The sequence below is a fragment of the Anomalospiza imberbis genome, chromosome 5, assembly GCF_031753505.1.
Source record: "Anomalospiza imberbis isolate Cuckoo-Finch-1a 21T00152 chromosome 5, ASM3175350v1, whole genome shotgun sequence".
Taxonomy (NCBI): domain Eukaryota; kingdom Metazoa; phylum Chordata; class Aves; order Passeriformes; family Viduidae; genus Anomalospiza; species Anomalospiza imberbis.
In genome coordinates this window covers 61644287-61664437 of record NC_089685.1, presented here as the reverse complement: position 1 = coordinate 61664437, position 20151 = coordinate 61644287, and the positions used below count along the sequence as shown (strand labels likewise).

At 44.5% G+C, this 20151-nt stretch overlaps 1 protein-coding gene across 8 annotated transcripts in view; it reads right to left on the bottom strand.

The window, feature by feature from the left end:
- The window catches only part of FAM83F (family with sequence similarity 83 member F), a 29679-nt gene extending 23061 nt beyond the window's left edge, over positions 1–6618 (bottom strand). For all 8 annotated transcript variants that reach the window (XR_010999425.1, XR_010999426.1, XR_010999424.1 and 5 more), the window contains exons 1-2: positions 5382–6618; positions 1510–1677 (exon numbers count right to left, since the gene is read on the bottom strand). Coding sequence is in view for 1 of the 8 variants with exons in the window: in XM_068191365.1 (XP_068047466.1) it covers positions 1510–1677; positions 5382–5837 (624 nt within the window). In the remaining 7 variants the exon portion in view is untranslated. The remainder of the gene's footprint in view (positions 1–1509; positions 1678–5381) is intronic.
- Positions 6619–20151: the final 13533 nt, after the last annotated feature.

Below are 20151 nucleotides of genomic sequence, written 5' to 3'. Positions count from 1 at the left end.
GCCATACAACTAGACTGCTGCAGGACCTAGGCATTGCTGTAGCACATCACTGGGATCACTGGTTTAGGAGTGTCAAGCCTGTGTAGAATGGTAAGAGGATGAGCAGAAGGGGACTGCTTTAGAGACAGAAAAAACAGACTGAAAGGAACTCACCTCTCCAATAGCAACACAACTCTTTCTAAAATACCAGGACATCTTTTCATTCACTCTGTCCAGGAGTTAAAATATTGTAGTACTGAAGACATGATTGTTGTACATGATGACACGGTAAGAAAAGTACTGGGAAACCGGTACCGGAGCAGATGGAACTGCTGCTGTGATTTCACAGTAATGTACCAAAGAGACACAAACCTAGGACACACAATACCACTGGCACTTGAAACACGTCTGTCATAATGAGGTCTGTGTCTTGCTTTCAAAGACACCAGAAGGAAGGAACTTCCACCACTGTTATGGAGAAAAATGAGAAAACTTCTCAGCTGGATGTCTTTTTTGATGAAACTCAGAACAGAGTGGTAGTTCACAGGAGAACTCTTCAGATATATGGAGGTAATTTTCATCGAGATTTAAGATGGTTCTCCTAAAATGATTAATATGAGACTCTATAATCTCCAGAGCTTTTTGAGTTTTGGTTGTGTTTTGGGGGTTTTTTAACTATTAATTGAGTGTTTAAGGAAAATCCACCCCTCCTCCAGGCAAAAAGCACTTTTTTGCACCACTGCTGCACAGAACAGTTGGATCACAAAGAGAGATGAGTCTGGTATCCCATAGGTTGTTTCAACCTAGCAGCTTTTTTCAGGATTTAGAACAAGTCTGTAGTAGCAACAGTGACTAAAAAGATGGGGAAAAAGGAAGGAATACAATACTAACAAGAAAGGTACAAAGGATTTCAGTCTGTATGCAATGAAGTGAGATCCCTCTGAGGCTGCTTCTGCTAACCAAGCTACACTGACTACTCTGCTGTGCTGCATGCACTGTATGAAGGCACGCTCTGGTATGGGACTGGGCAGCAGCTGTGGCCCTCAATCCCTTAAATTCTCTTTTAAGTCTTCCTAGAGGAGGACTACAAGCTCATTCACTCCCAGGTGATCACTGCTGGGTAGGAAAGTCTTGATTTCACAGAGTATATGTGTCCTGTAAGAGGGATCCATGCAAGCAACGCAAAGAGCTGCTTGGAACTCTAGGTTGAATCCTTACCTAGAAGACCTATAGGAATTTTCTCTGATAATTTTCTCCGCAGACAGGAATCTTTAGGTCACAAGAGCCAGGGAACTACACAGATCCCTGTCTTGGGTGAAAGGCAAAACAATCCAAATCTTTCCTTTTTCTTTCCTTCTGTATTATCAAGCCACGCTGCTATCTCTCTGTGTTCCATCACTTTAAGTGTTGTGGTATGACTTGTAGGCAGAAAGAGATGTGTTTGCCGGTCCAAGCAAGTTCCAAGATTCACTACAACTGCGAAAGGCCAATGACCTGCAGGAGATAATGGTTTAGTACCAAATACCTTACCCTGATCTGCAAGTCACTGAGGTCAAGGCATCTGCACATTTCCAGGAAGAGCTTCACACTCTCCTCATCTAGGAGGATATAGACTGGGATCCAGCGCTTATATGCCGCATCAACAATATCGCGGAAGATGTCCCGGTCCGTAAATACATCCATGACCACTGCAATAATCTGGAAACAAGAAGATGGTAGACAGACAACTGAATAAATATTAGGAACTGAAAGGAAGGCCTGTCCCACTGGTGCAAAATAAAAGAGAGCACTGATACCAGATAATGGAGGAGAAGCCTCCATAGGGAGACAAAAGTACAGGGATGTATATGCCCAAGCACTACCACTAATTCTAATTTTCTGGGTTAGCTGCTGCACTTTGGAAGGAACTTAGTAAATATCTATAAGCATTCTCCTTCTTCCAGATGAAAATGACTTATTTTAGGAGCCTGAGGAATGCCAAAGCCAAATACCTAGTTTTTCCTCTGTATTGAGAAACTTCCATTGTCTCTGTAAGGACTCACTTAAATGAATAAGAACACTGAAAATAGATTGGAAAAAAAAAAGACTGAAAACATTAACACTTAACCTGAAAGTGTCTAATGGAAGAATGAATGTGCAGAGGAATCAGGGCCTGCATCCTCAGCCATGATGCATAGTGTAGTAACAAGAACTCTATTTTCCCTTTTTTCCCCCAAATCCCTGCAAAAAGTCTGTTCTCAGGGCTCGCTTCCCCAGGAATGATTTATTGAGCTCAAACATAAATACTCCATTTCTCAGAAAGGGACTGGAGTGTATTCAAGATTTGGAGGCAAAATGATCATTCCCTCTCTTCGCATGTATTGTTTTCCTGGTATAAAACTAATCCTTCTTTCCAGGCATAGATTTTACATAAAAACAAAAGCTTTCACTGACATGAGAGACAAGCCTGAACATTTATAGGATGAGTAACAGCAAAACCAAGAAGGTTATGGCTAACTTTAATGCTGATCTTACAGAAAGGGAGAGAAAGACAAAACATGTATCTTTTATACTATTAGAAATACCAATTAATTTTTCTGCCTGAGTTATTCTTCCCAACATTTTAAAGGTTATCAATGGAAGAAACTACTGTTTTTCTAGTCCCTTCGCATAACATCAGCATGCCAGGTCAGAGCTGCCATGCTGACAGTATGCTGGGAATAGAGTTGTCTAAATTTTCATTTCCCAGGTGCTGGGGATCACAGCAATAAGCCCATCTGGGCTCAGGATGTCATATACAGGTGTGAATGGAGCTAAATACTGAATCACACTGTAGGACTTTCTTCACTTGATACTTGGAAAGGGTGCAGCTCTCTTGCAGGAGCTCCCTAAGAAAGGGAAAATAATTCTCCCCCTTGTTCAAGGGCCTCTTTCCTGTGAAAAATGCCCTTGTACAAATGGCTTTTGGGAAAGTGATGCCACAGTAAACATCCCCCACTGCATCTGCTGAATCTCTGCTGAGTCCCTGCTTGTACGGCCAACAACAACCAACACATCTGCTCTGTCAGGCTCCTTCTGTCAACAGTGCTTACACCAGCTTCCCTTTGTTAGAGAAAGAAAAAAGAGCTGACATTTTATTTATGCTCATCATTAACATGTACGTTCCTGATAGAGGTGAATTGTGCTGCAGCTATATCATACTAAATCACACAGTAACTTCTACTAGGCAGGATTTCAGGTCCTGCCTTAGTTCTCCCTTCCCAGCAGGAATGTAACAGGAATGTTACCAGAATCTCTAAAAATTAAAATACAGAGAACCTGTGCCACCTTGTTTCTGAACAACTCCACATACAGGCAAATCATAATTAAAGGCATGAACAGTTCATGTATTAACTCAGACCTGTTATGCTCCCTCTCCCCTCACACATAGTGGTTGGATGAGCTATTTAGGAGAAAGGATGCCAAATAATATTCATTTGAAGTAAGGACATCCACATAGAGAATGGATAGCAGAAGCACCAACTTCTTTTGTCTCCATCCCCACCATTTCCAATGAGTGTAACGACTGCAGAAATTACACCCCATCCTGGACAAACCATTAATTGTCAGTACTGGCTTTGCAATGTGAAGGGATGGGTCCCTCCAGGCTGTGGGGCCTTGGGTCAGTTCAGGCTTCTTTCCAAGGCTGGGGACCATTGAGAACAGCAGTCAAAACTTCCCATGGGCAACGCCTGTTGTGTTTGCCATCTCAAACCCCTGTCACAGCTAGTGATCTGTCAAGATCACCTAGGAGCGTTCCCAAGCACAGCAAGTCAGAGCATGAGTGTCTACCCCTGCAAGAGGTTTTCCCCATTTCTCTTCCAATCCTGTGGATAATAAACTTATCTGTAGGGCCCATAGGTGTGCCTAGCTCTTCACAGGAAATTTAAGATTGGCAAGTTAATGCTTGCTCATCTCCTTGCAGCTAGGTAACTTAATTAACATATGTTTGTAAAATACTGATGACAAGCCACCCACAGACATGTGCCACATATTACCAGTATCTGTTTAGACGCCCCCCTCAGAAAAAAACAAACCCAACAATCCCCTACTCTTATTTGCTGATTAAAAAGCTGCTACCTGGAGCCTTTTTTGCCAGGGCCGGCTCAGCTGAACACAATAGGCATAGTTATCTATGAAAAGGACCATTAAACACTCAAATGGCTGTTAAATATGAAACCAGCTTCAGGCTGGGAGGGGCACAGTTTGTCCAGTCAGTGAAAAATAAAAATCTACAAAGGAATTAATTATTTCTAGGTGCCAGGCACAGCTATTAAAAGAAACAAACTTTCCCAGTTCTTGAACAGTCTATAGAAGCATTTGTAGCCGCGCAAAGAGGAGATGAAGTTGCACTACATCAGAGTGTAAGGATTTTACAGCTTCTGTCTTCTAAGTGACTGATCACACCAGTCACTGAACAGAATTACAGGGTGTGCACAATTTCTGAGAGCAAGGAGCTGAGAACATCACCCACCAGATTAATGCCTCTGGAAAGTTTTCTGTGTTTCCCAACAGATTCGGTTTGAACAAGTCTGCAAAAGTGGTGCATATAGTGTGTGCTGGCAGAGGGGAACAGGTGAAGGAGGAAATGACTGCTGAATTACAAAGCAGAAAAACCAGAAAGCTGCAAAACTAAGCACAGGAATGAAGTTTCTTACACTGTTCCCCCCTTTACCCAAAGGGCGTGTCAGCTCTGACGGAGATCTTTTCCTGGGTGGTCTTCCCCGGGAACTTCACCCACATCCGGCGTGGGTGACGAAAAACCTCGTGATTGCCCCCACCTGTTCAAAGCAAGCTCTTGTAGCATCATGGCTGGTTTGCTTCCTTGCCAGAGGTGCCCTGTCACCACCAGCAGTCATTTCCAGGGAAAAATAAACGGGAGGAGCAGCCGCATATTGTGTGCACTTGGTCTACTTGCAGCTCAGGCTGGACGGTGTTGAGACCACAAAAAATAAACGCAAAAAACACCATCCCATAAACGAACGCGCTGCCCTGTCTTTAACTAGGGACACCTGCACACACCAGGTAGGGGTGGCTGTAACAGCATCCCGACCTGTCTTCCTCTGAACCCGGGAATGAGGCCGGGACAGGACAACGCGAACCACAGGTACAGAACCCCAAGTGAGGGGACGTGGAGGGGGTGTGCAGAGGTTTAACCCCATCACAGGCATCAGCTTTGGCAAAGCGTAACATGACTGGCAACGAGGCGCAGGGAAAGCCCTGCCTGGTGGACGCCGAGCATTGCACGGCCAGCGCGCTCCTGCTTCGGAGCGAGAGCAGCCCGGCCGCGGCGGCTCTCGCCCGTCTTCCACCCCATGCCCCGAGCCAGACCCTCGGCCCGGGTGAGAGCGAGCAAGGCAGGCCCGTCGAGGGCCGGGCCGTACCTTCTGCGCCTGCTGGATCATCTCCCGCACCACCTCCTTCAGGTGCGGCGCGCTCTCCTCCTTGCGCGGGTGCGTGAAGAGGGACACCCGGCTGATGCCGCGGTAGAACGTCTTGTCGGTCCAGCCCAAGTCCAGCGGGGGCACCTCGGTGTCCGAGCACTCGGGCCAGTAGGCCAGCGAGAGGGTCTCGCCGCCGGGCCCCCGCGCCACCTTGCCGCCCTCCCGGGGGTCGTCGTAGCCCCGCCAGCCGCCCCGCAGGTCCTGCAGCTCCCGGCCGGAGAGGAAATCGCGGAGCTGCTCCTTCCTCAGCGCTTCCCGGTACGCGGCCTCGCCGCGGGTCACCAGCGCCTCCAGGGCTCGGCGCTGCTCCTCGCTGTAGTAGAAGCGGGCCTGGGCCTCTGTCACCTTCTCGTTGACGTGCAGCTCGTCCAGCAGGAGCACCTGGGACTCCGCCATGCCGCCGGCACCCCCAGCGCAGCGCCGGCCGGGAGCGAGGGCAGGAGGCTGCGGCAGGAGGGAGAGGCAGGGCCGGGACCGCCTCACCTGCCTTGCCCGAGCCCGCCCCGACGGGTGGGGCGGCCGCTCCCCCGGGCCTTGGGGACACGGCTGTCCCCGCCGCCCGGCCCCTCTCCCAGACTTCTGGCCCCCGGGGACGGGGGTACGAGTTGCGGGGAGAACAATTTCTGCGGAAAGGAGAATGATCTGACATAAGAGATGCAGGATGCGATGTAAGATAAAGGGAAGAGACTGGTTATGTGGCGGCCTAAACCAGCTTCGAGGGATGTGGGATAGAAATCTTTAACTAATTTGTGAAATTGTATCCTAAGAGTGAACTTGGTGCATTGAAATGGGAAAACCGCACCTCCAAGGGAAGACCCTCACCCATTCAACACATGAATTTAAACCTGTACCTTTAAACTGAGGTGGGGAAAGAGAAGGCAGTAGTAGCTGAGCCAGGTAGTGATGTAGATTCATTATGCAAATGTTGCCTGAATAGGATTGTATAAATATGCTTGCATATGTACATTGTGTATGTATGTGCGTATAAAACAATTCTTAGCTTTGTGGATTTACCACTTCTCACCCATCTCTGCGCGACATGAAATAAAATCGAGTATCTCAACTCTGTGTGTGGATCAGCTTCCCCACCGGGTGAAAGAATTCATATCTGGGAGAATACCCTGGCGTGGCTGTCACCAGTGTCCTGACTGCAGTCCTTGGCAGAGAACTAGGCCTGGGCCCCAGGTGCGTTTTGGGGTGCAAATGCAAAAATCTATTTAAGACTTTCTGCCCCCCTCTTTCAGACTTGGCAGCCACCTGATGGATGCTCACGAGGAAGAGGGGGACACAACTGGGGCCAGGGAGGTGGGCAGTGCACCATGGTGGCCACAGGCAGCGGCATGTTGGCTGCAGAGAGCTGGTAGCTGGCTCTCTCTGAATCCTCTGGCACCTCAGCAACTCCAGAAAAGCAGGTGGTGAGGGGTACCCAGCTTACAGAGGGGAAGATGACAGAGCCATGTGCCAGAGGCCGCCCAGCAGGCTGATGTCAGAGCTGGGAGTAAAACAGCGCTGCTTCCAGTCTCTGGCTGGGAGCATGAACAAATAGCCACACGCATCCCACCGGAGACTGGGGCTGTAATGTTAAATTACGATTTTTGCGAGGTGTGTGATTGTTGCTAGGGGCCCTAATCAAGATTCCTGCCCCACTGCAGATTGCCTGCACAAAGGATAAAGAGCAGGGCTTCCCCTCTGCGGCCCAGGGACAGAGCTGGCAGGGAACGAGCAAGGAAACAAAGACAAAGCCAGTGGTGAAATACAAACAAAGTCAAAGGCAGTGGTGAAATACAAACATTCAGAGGCATTTACAGTGCTTTACATCTGTGATTAGCCCTAAGTGCTCACATGCAGAAAAACTATAGGGGACAGGGCTTCTGAAGCTGTTTCCTCTCTCTAAGAAATCACCTGCTCTCAGTATGAGTTAGTTTAAAAAAACAAGGATCCGGTGGGCCACCACAGCTCATCCTGTGTTGTTCCTCTCCTTTAGGTAAAAAAGATACTTTTAGTATTCCAGATATTTAGTATTCTGTCTTCAGTAGCTTTTCCTAGCATGAAATTCACTTAACATTTGAAATTACACTTTGCAAAGGTCTACTCCTCTGTCTATCAAGTCTCCTTTAAAAATTAATTTCCATGTAAGTTCTTTTAGCCTTATTTCTGATGGAAATGAGACTTACACGGTCATGGTGTCTGCGCCTGTCTGCCTGTCTGTCCATGTCTCTAATAAACTTTTGAGCCCACTGTCTGATTTCAAACAAGTTTGGCAGAAGTGTAATTACATCCCTACAGATTTTATGAAAAATAACAGGCCTGATAACAGCAAAAAGAGACTCTGTCACAGTCTCCAACAGTGCAAGTTACAATGTGGGTTCATGCCTTATTAGATTTCAGATATTCCATAAAATTGAGGATGCTAATAAATGCTTGATCTGTAGGAAGAGCTTCAAATTAATTTTTTGCCATCTTAGACACCATGGTCAATCAACCACAATATACAAATATACAGGAGATGTGACTTTCTTAGTTCCAATCCTCACTAAATTACTTGTTGGTTGTATTTTCTTTTTCTGTACCAGAGGCTGCCATCAGCTCTGCTATTTCATGTGGGGCTAAATAAAATCTCTTTAATCCTGGATGCTCTGTTCATTTGTAGCTGCACAATGTAGTCTTTGGTGTTCACCTAAGGCTCCCACATGAAAGCAACAGTAGGTTCACAAATACATGTATAGTTTTGTATTTAAAAGCAAGTGAATATTTCCCACATCTAAGTAAAGGCTGCAGAGATTATTTTTACTTTGTTGTAATGAAATGTTTAGCCCCCACCTCTCACACTAGAAGACAAAATGTTGTCTGTGTGTTGATAGAATAAACAGGGGCAAGGAGCTTTGCAGAAGCTGAGAGAGACCCCTTCCCAAAGCAAGTACATGTCCCATCTCATCCCCCCTCTCCATTCCCACATCAGCACATTCCTACCAAGTATTTTCCTGATCTGGAGTTTTTGTAAGGTCAGATGATTCAGTTCCTTTTGATTTCCCAGATCCTCCAGCTGACAGCCTCACCTCAGAGGAGCAAAAAGAGCTGTGCAAACAAACTGCTCTCTCTGCCACTGAGTCAATCCAACCCTTCAGGACTGGAGAAGAAGCAGCTTGTCAGGCAGAGTGGGGAAAAAACCTGCACCTGGCCCTGCCCCTCTGGGATCAAGGAGTGAATTCCAGTTTCCACTCTAAAAGAGAGTCATTCTTGTTTGGGCAAAGGTTTTCCTCTCTACCCTTAGCGCTGGCTCAAGGGAAACAGGAAAGGGGAAGGCTGATTTTGAATTGTGCCGAGGCAGCTGCAAATCCACCCAGAACTACGCTGTCCGGCGCTGGGTTTGTTTTGCTCTCGGGGATTACCTGCTGGAGGGGCTGCGTGTGCGCAGGCAGGGCTGGGTCTCTTTACTTTTCGCCTCTGTTTGCGTGTCGTCCCAGGCCGAGGCCTTACTCACTTTCTGGTCCGGTTCCAGAATATTTTCCAAAGGATGTAAACTAACCTATCAGGAAATATTACCTCTTGTTGTAACCCTCCCCCAACCCTATTACAGTGTTTTAAATCTGTCTTCAAACACCTCCCACGTATAATCTGGTTATTTGGGCCTAATTGCTTAACTTTCCTTTGTGAGGCAGTGCAGGCTGTGCGTTAGATAAAGATATGACACCTTATATTTAGCATTAATTGTGACTGCGCTTGTCCTGAGCACACATCTCTCTTGCCAGTCCTTGCTATGTAATTTCAGTCCCTAAATAGCCCACCTCATGATACATTCTTTGATAAATTTCCCAGCAGTGTTTCTCGTGTGGCGTAAACTGCTACAAGCTCTCGTTATAAACCTTTGAGTGCTTGGCTCTTTAGGAACAAAATCCTGATGCCTTCCCCCTCACCTATATCTTATTTTGCTGAAGAAAAGTTACCATCTACATGCAAAATAGGAGTAAAAACAGGGGCAGATATTAAAATAAGTATCATTTTGTGATACAGTGTTCAAGAGCTGTATAGTAGAAATCTTTTTGTGAGGAGTAGTATCCTCCAAAAAAAACCAACATGATTTACCAAAATGTCTCTGATTCAAATTCAACCATACTAATTTTGGGGTTATTTTTTGTTTTGATTTGATTTGTTCTTTGGGTTTGTGTTTTTTTGGTTTTTTTTTTTCTCTCCATAAAAAGCAGCAACTGCTTAAAAATTAGTTGTGCAAAGACAACTAATTGTTTATGTGATGGAGGATACAAGAGAGTGTTTTCCATTTCTCACTGTGTCAGCTGCAGCTTAGTCTGAGGTGACAGGGCTTTGCTGTCCTGAAGTAGAAGAGTAAATAAATAGGTGCCTGTGCCATGGTTGTTATTAAACACTATACTCGTTCCCTGTGCTGGCTGGCACCACAGCAAGACTCACAAAGGCTTGGTGGAGATTGCACCTTCTTGACTCTCTTCTCTGGATCAGCATCCAGGAGTTTGTGGGGAGACTGCTACGTGCACAGCGAGCCGTGCTCCACTTGTCCCGAGCCTGAAATCCCATTTGCGAGGGCTGCCAAGCCAGCACAGGAATGGGCACATTAGTCATGTCCAAGTACTGGCAGAGCAAAAAAGCCCAAAACAAGGGGATTTCAAGGTGGAGAGGAAGAAGCTCCTGCCTTCCCTGTTCACCCTCCAGCAACCCAAAGAGCTGCAGGCAGTGGCAGGCAGGTGTGTCACTTCTGCGGCAGCAGTGACAGACTGCAATCCGGAGGATGAAGAAATGCTTTCAGAAGCTTCCTTTCTGTCACATTACACCGCCTCAGGGAGAAAACCTAGCTGCTGAACTGCAGAATTGCCGCAAATGAGTCGAGTGCTTCTGGCCTCCCACTCACATGTTTCCATGTGAGAGTAAATAGGTAAGAGAATCCTCTGAAGAGAGCAGAAAGGAACAACTGCGTTCACAGGCTCATGTCTTGCAGTGAGGTATTTGCTGACTGAGCACGCACAGAAAGACCTTTAGCTGTTTTCCCTGTCTGATCCTCTTCACAGGGCAGCACTTCTTAGGCAGTTTCCTGTAAGAAATAGTGCTGACCCTGGCCTCTTGCTCTTTCAACAACCATACCGGCAGGGACTCAAACTGGACGCAATTCAGCCGAGCTACCCTGAGGGGCCTTGGCCAAGTCATCTGTTGTGCCTCAGTTCCCATTCTCTAAAATTAGGAAAATACTAATCTACTTCACAGGACTGGTATAGAGAAGAGCTTAAAAAATGAAACCTCAAACCAACGTCACCTGCATTTTCTTTGGTTTCTCCTGCAGGAGGTGGGGGGAAGAAATGAAGAAAGACAGCTGTAGAGTCCCTTTGCAGATGAGCCAAATCCTGAATCGAAGCTCTGGCTAAAGAAAACAGCAAGGAACCAGCAATACAGCTTCTGAATAGGATGCTCAATTGTAGCTATAATTCTGTAGCACTCAAATCATGGTGTGCTTTATAGACAAAGGAACACCAGGAATGGGGGCACTGAAAAATGAAGACAGCAACAAGTCTCCAGCATTGTGCACTTATTTGTGTACTGGCCACCTGTCAGTGTGCATTGCTATCAGCTCTCTGGGAAAGAAAATGTTCAGGTGAGAGCTAACAGGAAGATGAGTGGAGCAGACAAGGAAGTCTGGGGTGGGTATCCCAGGCAGACACTGGAGGGAAGAGTAGCAGACTGGCAGGAAGTGATTAATGGGACTATCCAGATATTGTGGTGCAGGCCTCCAGCCAGTGCAGCAAGAGCAAGTGGGAGATGGAGTTACGTGCTGATGATGAGACATGGCAAAGTTATAACCAAAGTGGTGGATAAGAGGGAGTCAGTGGAGGGGATGCAAGAGAGACATGAAGTGTTCAAGAGTGAACAAATTCATTTGAAAAGCTGCATATTCAGTGGAGGAAAGGAAAGTAGTCAGAAGCAGAGAAGAGGCTCTGGTATCTACAAAGTTTTAGACACCCCGGGGGATGGCTAAAAAAAGCCATGGCAAAATAGGAAACTGTTTTTTATAAGGAGGGGGAAAGAATATAACTGCGAGGCTTGACTAGGGAGGAGAGAAGTTAGAAGCTGGCCCTAAAAATAAAAAAATGAATAGTTAGGAAGTTTGGCCCCCACAAAAAATGCAGAACTGTGTGAAGGGAGGGGCATAGGAAGGAAAAAGGGAACCCTCTGAGCAGAGATGCAGGAGGCTGAAGTGTAGGCTTAGACCTGGATCTGTGATTCACTAATACAAAGAAAGATATGGAAGATTTTAAGATGTGGTAGAAATGTGTTAATTTGGTTTTGAAGATACCCTTTATTGTTCAGCAGACATGGGACTTGGATCTGTATTTAGCTTAAAAACATCCAATGAAGCAGTGCAAAGGAGAAATCAGCTGCTCATGACCTTATCAGAAGCACTACTAGCTCCAGAAGATCCCTGCTTTCACTTGCCAGAGCTTTTGTCTAGCAATGTCACAGTGCAGGCAGATCGAGTGGGTGCAAGTGACTCCTGTGAGTCAGAGAAGGCAAATAAAAGGAGCTGACCAAACCTCCCCCTGGAAAGGCTGTTTCCAGACAGACATGTTGGAGGTGTGAAAGCAAAACTTCACAGGAATTCAAGTTCAGAATTAATTTGCCTTTTTTTCTTTTCTTTATAAATGCTGAAGTAAGGTAGCAGAAAAAGAACCAGGTGACGTTCCCTGCCTCTGTTCTAGCTGCTCTTTGTGTGGCCAAACCGCCATGTGTCTTGACTGAGACACTGCACAGCAGAATCCAAGCAGGGCACCTGCCTGGGCACCCCAAAGCCATGCACAGGGAAACCAACAGAGCACCTTTGTTTTGATACTGGAGACATTTCTGCTTGGACTTCAGTAGGGAAGAACTATTCAGCCAATCGACCAGAGGCATGATGATGGTCCTGGTCCCGAGATAATGTCACAGGCATAGTGACCTGGACAATCCCTCCCTGTGTCTATGGACACCTGAATTCAGGCTTAGAATATCATATTTTCGGATCAGCATTGGCAACAAGATGTGGTTTTGAATTCTTCCAAAAGCAAAACCCAAATGCATAATGCACTCATGTTCCTCCACTGCCTGTTTTTAGATCCATTTCTTTTGCAACTCAATTAATCAAGATTTTGCTGCTCATTTTAAAATAAATGGCATTTCTCTTAGGAGGGTTTATAGCTTTCAGTCTTAGAGGTTTAAAAATACTCAGATGGATTCTGAGCTAATCCAGATTCATAAACCATTCTCATCTGTTAATACCTGAACACTTTGATCATCATATTTAAGAATTTTTTTTTGGCAGAGGGGTATTTTTCAGACATATTGTCCCCCAGTACTCTTTATTTCAAGCTTGTGACAGGTTACTGTGCTGCACCCTCATGCAAAACACACAGGAGGAAGGGAGGGGGAGGAGAAGCTGCAGCAGAACTAAGCCACAGCTCTAAGTTTATCCATATTCCTGTACCCCTCTCCTGATGATGGAGAATTCTTATTTCTCGCCTTGTGTTTAGCTTATCCTACTCACCTACTGTTTTCTATTTGCCCTGTCATACTTAGGTGGGATCTTTTAAAATTCTTCCCTTGAGAGTGACCCTGTGCATTTTTCCTTCTACTCTTCCAGCAAGGCTGGCTGAGGAACAGGTTTCTGCTTGCCAGACCCCCACACCTTCTTCCCACCCTCCTGTATTTACATTCTTCTACTGGAGAAGCAGCTGCATCCCGTGGGGAAGAGTGCAACCTGTGGAAGATGCCTATCCCTAGCAGAGCATCTCTACTGTGACAATCAGAATGAGAGAGTCCAGTCTTCATGGCTCTAATTCCAGTTAGTTGAGGCTGTCAATTAGTAGAGGAAGCAGTGGTTGGACTTATTTTTTCCCCTCATGCTGACAATTGTCCTAAGTCACAGTAAATGCTGTGACTAGGCAGAAGATTATCTTGGGAAGGACTGCAAATAATGGCTTAGCATTTTGCATATCTCACAAGCATTTAACTTATCCCTAGTCTTCCTGGAAGTCACCTATAGGATGTAGTGGGGTCACTTCATGAGCTCGGGTAAGGTAATTACCTTGTGATCCTCTTTCAACACTTCAGAGCAAAGTGAAAAACAAACCACAGCTCAGCAATCACTCATGCCAGTGCTCAGGGTGACAAGCCATGTGTGGGATGTACTGGTGCCTTGGTCACCAGGTAGCACAGCGGCTTTCCAGCTTCTGAAGGCCATTAACTGCAGCAAGGCTCTTGTGAGCTTGGGGATAAATCTACCACAGCAGCCTCTACAACATTCCAGCCTCTGTCCACCCCCTCCAGGAAGCTACAGCTGGCACCCAACACTGCAGAACGAGAAGCTCCACGTGTAAGTCCCAGCATGGGAGACTCAGTAGCCTGACACTTAGAATGAGAAACATCCTGCTCTAGGTGTCCAGGACATGCTGCTCTCCACTGCTATGGGACTACACAGCAGTACTGGAAAATTAATTCACTCATCTGGAAGACAGAGAGATTGGATTGGGTTGGTTGTCTGCAGCACTAGGTAACTTACCTTTGTGAACAGTGCCTCGACAAATTAGTTAGATCAGGGTGATTCCCTGTCTTCATCTCCTCATGAGCCAGCCATTCCCTTTTGTTCTGAGCTCATCTGTGTTTGGAAGGTAAACACATGGTGACCTTTAGAACTAGGAGCTTTTACAGTTTGCATAACACTGCAGATACATATGCCATGATAATAAATAATTTAGAGCAATTATGTGATAAATCCTTGCCCCAAAGAGATACCCAGATGCAAAGTGTGGAGTATGCTGCCAGACATAAAGTACAGCTCATCCAGAGAAGTCGTATTTTATTTTTGGCTGCAAACACCCAGATTTTTCAAGAGGAGTGAAGAAAGCCTAGCCTATGTGAGCAGGCTCCAAGGGCAAGCTGAAGGAAGTCAGAAAGCCAGAGGGGATGAGAAAGAAAGCAGTGGAGATGTTTTGCCACCGTGTGAGGGTGAGGGCCCAAAGACAGGGCTTGAAAGAGGTGATGAAAAATGCCATGCTGGCTTAAAGGAAGTCATGGAAAAGGAAGAGAGGCTTTGAGTGTGACACCCACAACTCTGCCATTGTCCTGCTAGGCCACCTTTGGCAAATAACTTAATCTAACTTCCCTCCTCCTGTTTGTACATCATGGCACTCTGACTTGCAAATTCTTTGGAGTAAGACTATAATTTCTACAGGTACAGGAAGTGCCCAGTGCAAATAGGCTCTGAACTCGGTGCATCTCTGTGGTGAAGGACAGGAAAATCCAACAGAAGATGCAAAGCTGTCGCATGGGCTTGGACACAGGCAAAGCTGTTAACAGGGAACAACAGCCTGTGCTGTGGGAGGAAGGAGAACGGGATGCTGGAGCCGAGAGGGCAATGCCGACCACTGAGAGCACAGCTTGCTTGTGGCAGTGGGATAAGTGAAAGAGCAATGAGGAGAAAGAAATGTTAATATCATGGTATGTGGGTGGAGGTGGGCAAGAGACAGGCATTGGTTTGGTAGAAAAGGCAGGTGCTATTTTAGTCAGACTGTGTTAATTTCAGCTCTGATGTAACTCAATTTACGTCAATTTTAGTCAGTTGAATTACACAAAAGATTAATTTAGGCCAATGAGTTGAGGTAAGAGTGATTCAGCCCAAAATAAGTTTTGGGGTGCAAAGAAGAGATATGAAGCAAGGTGAAGAACTGGAGCCATCCTGGATTTGGAGAGACGTTGAAGTAGGGAGGGTGGGAATGAGTGAGGGCAAACCAGAGGGAGCAAAAGCAAACAGGCCACAAGAGCCTGCAAGGATGTTTGCCAACGATTTTCATTGCAGCCCAGGACAATTTACAAAGAAAGACAATCTGCTCCCTGAACCCTGTGTGTATTGGCTATTTCCACCTGATTCTTCTCATGGTCCACCTCCCCTTGCCACTCCTCTGGGCAGCCTGCACACCAACATACCATACTCAGAGTGTTCATAACAATTAAGCTTTTGTCTTATTATTTTGGTTTAATCACAAAACATTCCAGGTTTAACCTGAAGAACACTTTGGACCAGGGGTTCATAGGGAAACAGCTACATTTAGCAGTGAGAGTGGCTCTGATTCACTCACAGTGCAGCTTCACTGGAGTTGATGGAAATGAATTTGTTCCATTAATTCTCCAGAGACAGCATGAAAACCAGATGAAACCAGACAGGGCCATTCTCACGCTGACAAATGCATCCACACCTTAACAGCCTGCCCATGGAACACATGCAAAAAGCATCTGAAATACTTGGCACCATCTTCTTGATTTGCAAAGAAGTGTCTCTCAACAACCCATAGGAAATAAAAGAATTATGTCATTACACTTAACAAAATGAAAACAAAAAATAATTAAGCACATCTTTTGCTTCCTTCCTGTTTCACTTAATTTCTTTCCCTGCATATGCTTTTCATCTATTGTTTCTGATGCCTCTTTTAAATTGGTGTTTACTTTCTCATAATTCCATGTACTGAGAAAATGTAACACCCATGAATCCCTGAGGTTTCTTTCCTTTTTCTGTCCTCATTTCCCCTAGCTTTTATTTTCCCTTTCATTTTATACATTTTTATTCTTTGAAATCATGATCTTCAATTGCATTTCATTTTCATTCCCTTCCTCTCTAGCTTGGCCACATTTTCATTTCTCTGTTCTCTTGTCCCTTGTTCAGCGTTAGATTTACTTGAGAGAATAAAGTCAGTCGGCTCTCAGGTTAAAGAGGAATTTCAACCATTTCTTTGACACGTACCCCAAACTTGGCTCCACCAGTTTTCCACCTTCCACAAACACCCAGTACAGCACAAGAAATAAACACCTACAAAGTGCTTTCAACTCATATTCAATCACCATAGTAAATACAAACTCTCTTCTGTAATATTCAATCATTATATTTAGTCCTAATATCATGCTTTTCATCTGCAAACACCCACACAAGCATTGGTTAATTTGTCCTCACAGCAGCCCTGACAGGTAGGTAATTGCCTGTTATTATCTCCATTTTACACATAAGGAAACTCTGAGTGAAATTATGAAATTCCTAACAAGCACATATACCCACAAATCTAAGCAGGCACTAACTGAATCTTCTACAGACACACACATACACACAGTCGTCCACAAACATTTTAGTGTACACTGAAAATTAGGGAGCCACAAGCTCAGTGTAGGACAGGAGAGAGATGCTCGCTCAGCACATTATACACAAGAAAAGAAAATTCTCAGACCGTGACATTGCCCTGGACAGCAGAGGAGAAGTGCTGGAAGCAAACTGCCAGCTCTCCACAGCACACTTTGTATTTTCTGGGCAGCATTTCATGACCTCCCATTCCTGCAGGTGAGCAAATGTGAAAGGTGAGCTCCTCCTTGCCCCCAGGCACCACCAAGGTTTGATTTCACGTTTGCAGTTTCGCCGCTGGTGACTGCCCTCGTGCTTATCAACATTTGTTTCTGACAAGAAGTTGGGAAAACACTATCATGCAAAACCCCCAGGTGAGCTCCTGACCGGTTTGAATGCTAATGACCTCTTAGTGCTGTATCCCACTCGTTCTACTGCCTATCAAGATGTCAGGATGGGAAGATAATAGACCTGCTGCACCACAGGCAGCAGCACACACAAGCCCATAGAAATAGGGAAGAAACATTAGTGGGGACGTCAGAGAACGAAAATGAAGATCTGAGTAATTACCTTTGGCCCAGGATGTCAGCTGCCCACAGCAGAGTATCCTGTGTGCAGCAACTCCCCTCCACCACAGGGACAGGATGCTCTGTTCCCATCCCACGTGGTGCTCTCTCCACAGCAGCCCTTGCACTGCAGCGGCTCCAGGGACACCGCAGGGTCTGGCAGAGCCCATTTCAGATGCTCAGGTGCAGTTAGACATTGAATTCCCACTTATGCAATGCAGTTCCACTGCAACTATTAAGCATTAGATGCCATTAATGGGCATGAGATGCCATTAATATATTTTATGTGGAAAATAAAGACCGGTGTAAGGATTTGGACCTTTGTGACTTCTCGTTTCATTGCCCTCCGTTCAGTGTGACACTGAGGCTCTCATGGACTTGAAGTCATTGTTCAATGAAAAATACCCTCTTCCTTTCCCCTGTTAGATTCTGTCTTATTTTCTGAACCTGTCACGGCCTCTCTCAGCACAGAGATGTCCAGGGAATTGATTCCATGTTGTCTTCCTTTCACCCCTGATGTTTTGGGTATGACCAGGGACAAAGCTATAGGACAGAATTTGCCAAGATTAACATACATTACTTATTCCATAAAAACTTACTCAAGGCCCCCTGTATTCCATATATAAATTTAAATGTTCTTAAGTCTGTATCATTGCTAGAGTTACTCCTATTCCAAATTTTCTTAAAATCCTTTACTGTTTTAAGATTTTACAGTCAGGGTTATGGCCTTGATGTATTTGGTTCTCTCTGTCAGTTTTCTGCATTTTCTAATTAGGATCACTTTTGTTTTTCCTCCCCAGTCGACATATTTTAATTTTTAATTTCAAATTGCTGCCTGAGCTCTGCCACTAAACCAGCATAGACTGCTGCTTCCTAAAACTTAGACAATGACACCAAGGCTGAAACTTCACAAAGTTCTTCCAAAGCTGCTGACTCTAGACTCCTCCATGTCATGGGTTCTCACTGTTTCATCCCTTATTAATTTGGATCAAGCATTCATACCTCAGGAGTGGCCTGGACATCCAGGCTGGTTTAAGACCTGAGCATCTGTGCAGATGTTGAGGGGAGGCCAGCCCTGTATAGCCAACTACAGGTTGACAAGGTGAGACAAAATGATTGTTCTCCTAAGAATTGTGGTCCTACAATTGTGCTATTACTATCAACTTGCCTGTACAACTCTTATCACCGTCTGGAAGCTGCAAGAGCTCTGGGGCACAGCCACAGTGCCAGCACTACAGGGCCTTGGCCTGGATTTAGCATTCCCAAGTGCTTACAGCAACTTGGAAACAGTAAGAATAAATAGTAAAATAATGTTTGGAAAACCTAAAAAATAAAAAATACCCACCCACACAAAAAGAGAGAGAACACTCATATCCATGGTAGGTGTAAGGAAATGGAAAGCAAATCTACAAATCTACATACTCTTGAGAAAGGAAGCGATGGGCATGGCAAACTTTAGGAACACTGTACAATGAATTTAAGAACCAAATGAAGGATTTAAGCTGTGGATGCAGGATGAAGATATTGGAAGCTACGGTGATGGAGACAAGAGGTCCCAGCTGATGTGGGAGTGAGAAGGGAGACGGGCAAGATGCAAACAGGGGGCTGAGGTGATTAAGCTGAGCCAGTCTGGCCTCGTCCATACAAGGAATAAATGTGGTACAAGAAAGAGGACAGCCCCTCATGAATCTGAGTTTTGCAACCATGCTCAAAGTAACGGAGTGGTCAACACAAATGTGAATTTCTCATGCACAAAAGACAGCTGCATTAAATGAAATGTAACGAAATTAAATTAAAGGAGATCTCAAGATTTCATTTCCTTTCATGAGATGAAAATCAAAGGAATGAAATGAAACTTAAGTGAAAGAATTGAAATGAAATGAAGTGCAATGAAATGAAAATGAACATAAGGAAATGAATTTAGATGAAATCTCAAGATTTCATTTCCTTTCATGAAATGAAAATTCAATGAAATGAACTAAAAATGAAAAATTAGGTTAAATCAAACATCAAAGATGAAGTGAAATAAAACATCAAAAAATGGAGTGAACTGAAATGAAACTTCATGGAATAAAAGGAAATTAAATGAAAAAATGAAAGGAAATGTAACAAAATGAAATAAAATTAAATTTGTGATTTCAGTTCCTTTTAGAAAATTAAATCTCAAAATTTTATTTAATTGCATTTTGTTACATTTCCTTTTTTCTTTATTTTTTTAATTTCATTTTTTGCACTTTCATTTGTTTTCATTAAACACATTAAATTTTATTTCATTTTATTTCAGTCCTTGATTTATCTTTTTTTTTTTGTAATTTAAAATTCCATTTAATTGCCTTTTATTACACGAAGTTTCATTTTATTTAATTTCATTCCTTGCTTTGTCATTTCACAAAAGAAAATGAAATATTGAGATTTCATTTAATTGCATTTCCTTATTTTTAATTTCCTTTCAATTAATTTGATTTCATTTCCTTCCTTTAAGTTATATTTCATTCGTCTTCATTCCTTGACATCCTTTTCAATCCTTGAATGACGATTCATCTCATGAAAGGAAATGTCTAGATTGCTACATTGCACTTCATTTCATTCCTTGAAGTTTTCATTTCACTTGATTCCTTGATTTTGATTTAATTTAATTTCGTTTAATTTAATTCAGTGAAGTTTCATTTATTTCAATTTCATTTCACTGCATGATTTTTCATTTCATTTCTCGGAAACGCAAACCGCCCATTTTTGTGTCTTGGAGCCCTACCTCTTAGTTTTGGAGCTCTAAATTCGAGGTGTTTCTGCCTATAATGTTTCTGCTTGTTCCAGTGTTTGTGAAACGCCTGTGCTCTACAAGCGATGCACATTTGAAATGAGAATCTGCAGCTGTTATTCTGGTCAGCTGACGCTGAAGATTTGAACTGGTGAGCCCTGGCGTGCTCTCCAACCTGATAAACGTGACCGATAGCTGCACCGCACCCAGGGGGAGAAGCAGCAGCAGCAAGCG